Source organism: Blennius ocellaris, assembly GCF_963422515.1.
Source record: "Blennius ocellaris genome assembly, chromosome: 2".
Classification (NCBI taxonomy): domain Eukaryota; kingdom Metazoa; phylum Chordata; class Actinopteri; order Blenniiformes; family Blenniidae; genus Blennius; species Blennius ocellaris.
In genome coordinates, this window is record NC_137651.1 from 26974110 (window position 1) to 26982099 (window position 7990).

At 45.7% G+C, this 7990-nt stretch overlaps 1 protein-coding gene across 4 annotated transcripts; it reads right to left on the reverse strand.

Moving 5' to 3' along the window:
* On the reverse strand, window positions 1-7671 carry LOC308142573 (histone H4 transcription factor). Of its 4 annotated transcripts, none has more exons than XM_080513061.1 (10): window positions 7631-7671; window positions 7124-7307; window positions 6091-6317; window positions 5896-6007; window positions 5663-5815; window positions 5503-5580; window positions 4940-5060; window positions 3460-3598; window positions 1746-1870; window positions 1-635 (listed from the first exon to the last, which is right to left on the reverse strand). In XM_080513061.1, exons 2-10 carry the CDS (start codon window positions 7272-7274, stop codon window positions 206-208), a joined length of 1536 nt encoding a protein of 511 aa, XP_080369187.1. In that variant the 5' UTR covers window positions 7275-7307; window positions 7631-7671; the 3' UTR covers window positions 1-205. The 4 variants fall into 4 exon arrangements, with proteins under 4 accessions (XP_080369187.1, XP_080369186.1, XP_080369188.1 ...); XM_080513060.1 differs by having other exon boundaries at window positions 7124-7310; XM_080513062.1 differs by having other exon boundaries at window positions 5503-5577; window positions 7124-7659.
* Between the last annotated feature and the right edge of the window lie 319 nt (window positions 7672-7990).

Here is a 7990-nt window from a genome sequence, read left to right on the forward strand (position 1 = left end):
TCTTGTTGGAACCACCACATCCTGCAGGACCAGCTCTGCCCAGAACCCTTGAGTTTCACAATCGAAGTAAAATCAAATTTTTTAAAAAGTCGGAGGAAACGAAGCCTTGCCTGAAAAAAAGAAAAAAAAAAAAAAAGAAGCTGCTTCCAATAAGAAATACACCGAAACATTTGGCTAATTTAACAGAAACGAGAGTTTGTTGGGGTTACACCACGTCCATGCCGAGGCCCCTCGCCACCTCTGTGAGCGCCTGGACGGCGCCCGAGGCGTCGCCGGCCTCGCAGCCTTCCAGTCCCGCCGCGTCGTCCTCAATGTGAGGAATGGCGCTCATCACGCAGTAGACGGGCGAGTCGCTGCCCCTCGGGCTGGGCTGCCCCGACGCGCCGCCGTCGCCGGGGGAAACCTCCGAGGAGTACGAGGAGGAGGAGCTGGAGGACGGCGAGGACGAGCCGGCGGGGGAGCTGCGTCCGCTCTGCGCCGCCGCCGCCGCCCGCTTGTTCTGGCTGCCGGTTCTCGGACTCTTCCGGAGGCTCTGGGGCTTCTTGGCCATGTTCTTCATGATCTCCTTGGTCACTTCGACCGTTTCAAAACGCACCATGTTGACCTTCAGGAAGCCGTCCACGTCTTTCCTGTATCTGCGGCGGAAAAGAGCCGGAGACGGTCACACAGGAAGAGACCCTATCTCGTTGTGCTTTAGAGACTTTGTTTTATGGTGCAAACTGATGCAACCTTCCAGTTATACACAAACTATACTTTTACTCGCCTCAGAGAACCTTAAAGTCCTAGTGAAATGAAAATTCGACCTCCAAAACACTCTGGCTGTCGCTTCTCGGGACATTTTTTATGCTAACTGGTCCAAGGGTAAAATGTTAAAACTGTGAGAAAATAGCCGATAAACGGCGCCATTTTGGCTGCTGGGCGGAGCTTCTGACAATAATAGAGTGACGTCACTGGATGTGCACACGCCCATGTTGTGTTTACATTATGGAGGATCAGGGTTTTGACGACGAAGAGGCTGAATTTAACCATATTTCATCATCATCATCATCATTTCAAATCCAGTGATTGATGAAGACCCAGAAGGTCGTTCTGCCATCGGTGACCCCGTCTGGAACATGTTTGAGGAAGCAGAAGACAGTTTGTCCTCCATTCGTCCTCGTCTCCTCGTCTCAGCCGCTGCCAGTTTTCACCTTTGAGGCTTTGAGGCGTCCTGACGTTTGGCAGAACGACCGGCTTCCTGGATCCAACACGTCGAAGCGCTTTTCACACTGCGCGGAATCACCGAAGATGAGTCCAGGTATTATTTGATCGTCTACTAGCAGCTAGCCTCTAGCCGCGCGAGCTAGCAGCTAGCCGCTCCTTTTCTCCTCTCTCAGGTCTCTTCCAGGCTCAATCTTTCGTCAAGGCTCACAAAATGACGACTATAACTTCAAAACACTGTAAAAACTTGGATATTTAAGAAGGAAACAAGTCGATATAAACACAACAGATCGAGATCTGCACAACTCGTGATGTCACGCCCACGAAGGAGGATTCCCCCCGACTTCCTCGGCTGGAGATTCAAAATTCAAATAACTTTGTTATGCGACAACAGTGGTGGGGCAGAGTCGGAGGAACCTTCTAAGTAGGAGCCCAACTATTGTTTTTTGCAAAGTCGTGTTTTACATTTCACGAGGCCTTTAAAGTCGGTTCACTGGACGCTCAGAGGAGCAGCAGGAGCTTCGCGTCACCAGAAAGAGACTCACCTGAAGCGAGAATGTCCAGAAGGCCACTTCAGCTCGTGCTTCTTACGAAGGTGGAGTGTCAAGGTGTAGCACCAAGAAAACACCTTGTCACATATATGGCATTTATATTTGGACATACTTCCATCCTGGTGGGAAACAGAAAAACATTTTTTTTAAATTAAGCAGCAGGTTGAGATGATCAGGGACGAGATGCAGTCCAGTTTGATCCTCAGGAGGAGCACCAGTGTGACTATCATCTTTAGATGAGGCGTTTTATGAGTTGGGCACATTTATTGTAAAATCTGAAAGAAAGAGAAAAATAAACATACCATCCATTTGTTTGTTTTAGCTTTGAATTCTGCACAGCAACAAATTACTTCAGTTTGCGCTTCATAGGGCAAATTTGCTGAAAGAGCTTAAATCATGGCAGTTTCTGTCGAAGCGGAAAAAATTTCAAAGAAAACATGGATAAAAAAAAAAAAGAAAAGTCCTACAAGTAGCAGATACAACACTGAGATCAGTGATGCTGCCATGAAAGATAGAACATTAGCATTAGAATCAAAGCCGTACTCAGTTTTTAAAATCATACCTATTCTAGGTGGGTTTTGTTTTTTGGGCTTTATGTCCAGATTGTGAATAATTTCTATTATCAACTGTTTGGTTTTGCACAAATGGACATTTTCATCACACACTCTGCGCCACGACATTGAAAAAGTGTAAAGTTCAAATTTTAAGCTTATTAAACCACTATTTCACCAGTCAAGATGGACATTTACTATGTATTTTATGACATTCTTATGTTTTGTTTATATTTCTCCCATTTGATGAACAGCACTCGAAGCGAAAAACACTTTGTAACTAAACTTTACTTACTAATTTGGACTGAATGTGGCCCTGACATGAAATGAAATGAAATTTAAACTCAGGAAATTCAGGATCAATCAACATCAACTTTTTTTGTTGTTGTCATTTTAACACCTTGCTGGGATCCCAGAGGGACCCTCCCTACTGGACCCTATTGGACCCTACTGACTGGACCCTACTGGACCCTACTGACTGGACCCTCTCTACTGGACCCTCCCTACTGGACCCTACTGACTGGACCCTACTGGACCCTACTGACTGGACCCTCCCTACTGGACCCTCCCTACTGGACCCTCCCTACTGGACCCTCCCGACTGGACCCTACTGACTGGACTCTCCCTACTGGACCGTCTTGACTGGACCCTCCCGACTGGACCCTACTGACTGGACTCTCCCTACTGGACCGTCTTGACTGGACCCTCCCTACTGGAGCCTCTCTACTGGACCCTCCCTACTGGACCCTACTGGAGCCTCTCTACTGGACCCTACTGGACCCTCTTGACTGGACCCTCCCTACTGGAGCCTCTCTACTCGACCCTCCCTACTGGACCCTACTGGAGCCTCTCTACTGGACCCTACTGGACCCTCTTAACTGGACCGTCTTGACTGGACTCTCCCTACTGGACCCTCTTGACTGGACCCTACTGGACCCTCTTGACTGGACTCTCCCTACTGGACCCTCTCTACTGGACCCTCCCAACTGGACCCTCTCTACTGGACCCTCCCTACTGGACCCTCCCTACTGGACCCTCCCTACTGGAGCCTCCCTACTGGAGCCTCCCTACTGGAGCCTCCTGCAGGCTGGTTTTGGCCGGTGACTCCTGGGACTGAGGGATGTGAACGTAGCAGTTTGGCGGCGATGTGAACACACCCCGTGGGCTCTCTTGAAGTGCTGGCTCATGGTCTGGAAGGTGTGACAGGAGTAATCACAGCCCTCCACAGTGCAGTGGTACACCGTCCCCTCGTTGTGGACCTCGGTGTGCTTCTGGAGATCTCGCTGGTTCTTAAATCTGGCGGAACGGGAAAGACCGTTCATGAGAAAGTATTGAAGATGGAAAAAAAAAAAAAAAGAGAGAAATGCTTTAAATCGAACACCGACAACCGCCTCAGTACTTTCAGCTCCGCAGATGAATCCAAAACATTTTGTGATTCTTTGGGGTTTTTATAAGTGATGAAAAGAGGACAAGCATTTTTTCCATTTCATTTCAATTTAAATATAGAAACATTGAGTGATGATATTTTGTGTGGGCTTCACGATGATCCAGCTGCATTATTACTACGACACAAATGATTAAACTTGAACTGAGTAACAGACAAGGTGTCAAAGAAGAACTGACAAACTCGTTTTGAGTTTATTGTGCTTGAAATGAGCGTTTGAGGATATTTCTCTCTTTTCAAAAGCCAAGAAATGTTTTGTTATTTCGAGAAACGTTACCAGGATCTGCCCTGGCATATCGTTTCACTTGTTTAGTCTGAATCCTCCAAAAGCAAGTAATTATGTCTTGTGTTTAGACCGTTTGTAAAGTTTAAGTGCTTAATGTTCTTTTAACTAGTTGCATTGTTGCAGGGTATTAAACAAAGTCATAGAGATGCTGAAAGCCCCATCTAAACATTGTTTTTAAAATCAAAAGAAAAGAAAATCTGCATTTTTCTCAACTATTGCGACCACACTGTTATTTTTGTGCTATTTTTTTTTTTTTGAAATCCATTTCAAGATTTATTTTGACTGAAAACATTGAAATTTAAATAACATTTAAATATCAAACAGTGATCTGGGACAAAACAGACTTTGCTTTCTGTATTATTTCAGTTTGTGGGAAACAAGTTGAATCTTCACTGACTCTGGATCCTCCATTCTTATCTCACACGTTACAGCCACATTAGTGACGATGATTAAAAGCAGATAAGATATAAATAGCCAACGAATTGACTGACCTGCAAAAATGCAATATTTAGAATGATTGTAAAAGTTTGGGTTTTTTGCCTTAAATTTAATTCAAACCAATTAACTTCAATTATGTTTTTTTTATACAAACCAAAACATTTTAATGTTTTTTTTTTCAGTTTTATCGTTTGTGATGCTCGTTTATGAGATTGCGAAAAACAGCGTCTCAATATATGACAAACTTTTAAGAGATAATGCTTATTTTCTATCTTTTCAAATAGAGTTAAAAAAATGTTTTTAATTAACATGTAAAACAATTGTTACATACTTTTTACTTTTTGATGCAAGTCAAAACAGTGTGTGGGATTTTTGTATCAGATTAACAAAGACATCAAACTTGAAATGATTTTCTTCCCCCAAAATCCAAACAATAACAGTGTTTGGATTTTGGTGTTTGGAAGCGAACCTCTTGTCACAGAAGTCACACGGGTAGGGCCGCTCGTCGCAGTGGCGAAAGCGGATGTGAATCTTGAGCGCCGCGAGCGTCGTGCACGTCATGTCGCAGAACGGACACTTCACCTGATTGACTGGCGGAGAAACAAACACAACCAGGAAGAAGTGGATGTAACGGCTATAAAGAGTGTTTAGTTATCACACTCCTTATCGGTTAACTGGAGTCCACCCTCTCCTTATGTTCAGAAATACAGATCAGTAATAACTTGGCCATGTGCAGAACATGTAGGTCCACTTTAAGCTGCTCATACAAAATAAACTGCATTTTAAAAAGGTTTTCTTTGAGAGGAGCCGCAGTTTGCACTACAGCCTTAAAACCTCTTGATAGATCCTCCTCACCACTATTGGAAATGCTCTGATGCAGGAGTCTGCCCATCACAGCCTGACTCTTGTCTATGATGGTAAACTGTTGCTTGATATGCCCCTCCCACTAACTGCTGCCATTATAAGTCGATTCAGTGTTATTTGCTTCCTGTAAAAAAAAACAAAAAAAAACCCACTGCAGATGTTTCTTACCATGCTGTCGAATGTGATCCCTCAAAAGCCTCTCGCTGGGAAACGCTTTTCCACAGTGTTCACACACCAGTGACTCTGCTTGAATGGAAGAAAGGAAAACGGCGAAGATGTTTCACGTTTGAAAATCGACCAGCGCGTGATAAATGCCGTCCGGACTCACCGACTGGCACGGCCTGTCTCTGCAGGTGGTCGAACAGCTTGGTGTTGCTGGAGAACATGCTGCCGCACGTGGGGCAGGCGACCAGCCTCTCCTGAGTGTGGCTGCGCACGTGTTCCCTCAGTCGGTACCTGATCTTGAAGTAGGCGTCGCAGCCTGGAACGGAATTGGGGGGGCACGGAGTAAAAGAAAGGGCCAGAGCAGGTGAAACGGCAGTGATTCCCTTTGACTCATACCTGCCCAGCTGCAGAAGAGCGCCTGCTCCTGCTGTGAGAGAGGCTGCGGCTCTGCGCTCTCCACGTGATTGTCCACGTGCCGGTAGAACCACTCGGGGTTATTGAATGTACACTGCGCACAGAAATACACAAATCATGGAAGGCCAGCATTGGCGTTACTCACTGAGGCGACAAAGTCCAAACAGAAACGCGCACGTCACAGTGCTCCCACTGGCAGACGTATCCGTCGGACCCCTCGGGTATCAGGTTGTGGATGTGCAGGCTTTGACTGCAGCTGGGGAGGTCGGGACGCGACTTCAGCAGCTGCGTCCCGACAAACTTCAGCTTGCCGTGGTAGTTGTGGAAAAACGCGTGGACCTCCAGCTCAGTGGGGCTCCCCATGGACAGGAACTCACAGCCATCCCAGAGACACGCATACTCGTCTGCTCAAAGGGAAACAACCAGGGATTATTGCCATGCTGTGGCAAAACGAAACAAAGGAAACGCCAATTTTAGACTGCAAATGTACACTCCCGTAGTATCAGTTGTTCATTGCTTTAAAAAAAAAAAAAAATCTGGCAATCAGCTCCTATGATTTTAGCGACTCTTATTGAGGTGAAGCAGGTATTAAAGTGTAGAAAATCCAGCGACATGCTGATTGTGTTGATGACATAAAGAAAAAAAAAACTCATATCTGAACACGGTCAGGAAAGTGAAGTGAAGAAATGACCTCATTTGTTTTGAACTATTTAGACTATTTATATATAGTCGTATGGCCAGAGGAAGGAAGGATCTAATGTGGTGATCTGTACAGCACTTTGGTGGCAAGTGGCTCCTGCTGTTGACCAGGACCTCATGGAAGGTGAGAGACTCATTGTTCTGGATGGACTTCAGCTTGGACTGGATCCCCCTGTATCATAATTAAAAGTAGACTAAAAACAGACAGAACCACCTGTACAGAGCCTTTGTCATTGTTAATTTGAGCCTGCTGTTGTTTACTACAAACTAACCAGTGATGTGGTGGAGATGGACTCAGGTGGCCTCGTGTGTTTTGTAACTGCATTGGTTTTAGTCTACTTTGAAATCTTATAAATCAAGCCATCGTCGCCTTTATGAGGGGAAACGTTTGAGAAAGTGAAACACACAAACATCCCATGGGTCAAACAGTCGTGCAGCTCACATGCAGGACCTGGAGATCGTTGGAACTGGACGTTATTCCCCATACGAACAAGACGTCGCCGCGACTCACCCAGCTCCTCCAGGGCGTCTTTGTCCCCCAGGTAGTCCCTGAGGTGCAGGGCCATGTGGTCGCTGAGCTCCTCCATGGTGTGGCCCTGGAAGCTGCAGCAATCCCACTCACACCCCACCTGGAAGTTCTCCAGTCTCTTCGTCGACATCATGGCTGGATGTGCCGTTTGCTCTGCTACAGCCCGCTGCTGTGAGAAAATTAAAAAAAATAATACCTAACGTGCATTAACAACCACAGAAACTCCCGAGGCTCCGACAAAACCCCCAGAATCTGAATGAACCGATTTGCTGAAGTATTTAGTTGAATTTTAGTTGATGTGCCACTGTTATCATGGCTAAAGCTCGAGCTGTCGTTAAACCTGTCGCACTGTCCACAGACATTACGAGGCTCTGGCGGATAAACATTGACAAAATCCATATGGAAGTACTTCGCTGGTTCTAAACGTTGCCAGGGATGAGTTGTTGGTGATTATTTCTGACAGTTTGAAAGCAGAAGCTGAAAAATAACCTCGTCCTCCTCCTCCTCTGCTTCTTCTTACCCCCTCGGATTCTCCCGGTTTGTTTTTTTTCCTGTTACAAACCGGAAGTCGTTCTTCTTCTACGCCGGAGCACGCTGCTTGAGCAACAGCGCCACCCGCAGACTGTGAAAGGAAACGCGACAATTAAAAACCGTCAGAAGCTCTAACTGTTCTTTATCTTCTGATCAATGCAGTGATTGCAGAGCTGCATCAGTGACATAAAATAGTGACATCGGCTGAAAAAAGCGGGTCATTTTTGGATAATACAATGATTTTCTTTTTTATATGATTGATTGTCATTTTGGTTTCTACCCCTCCCACAACCAACATCAATAGCATAACAATGCCCA

What these genes read in the sequence shown, in the direction of transcription:
- LOC308142573 (XM_080513061.1), bottom strand. Translation starts at nt 7,274, where the DNA reads ATGATGTCGACGAAGAGACTGGAGAACTTCCAGGTGGGGTGTGAGTGG. An exon ending in GCCAGTGGGAGCACTGTGAC is followed by an intron (nt 6,008 to 6,090) that starts GTGCGCGTTTCT and finishes TTCTGTGCGCAG; the next exon opens with TGTACATTCAATAACCCCGA. An exon ending in TGTGACTTCTGTGACAAGAG is followed by an intron (nt 3,599 to 4,939) that starts GTTCGCTTCCAA and finishes CCGTTCCGCCAG; the next exon opens with ATTTAAGAACCAGCGAGATC.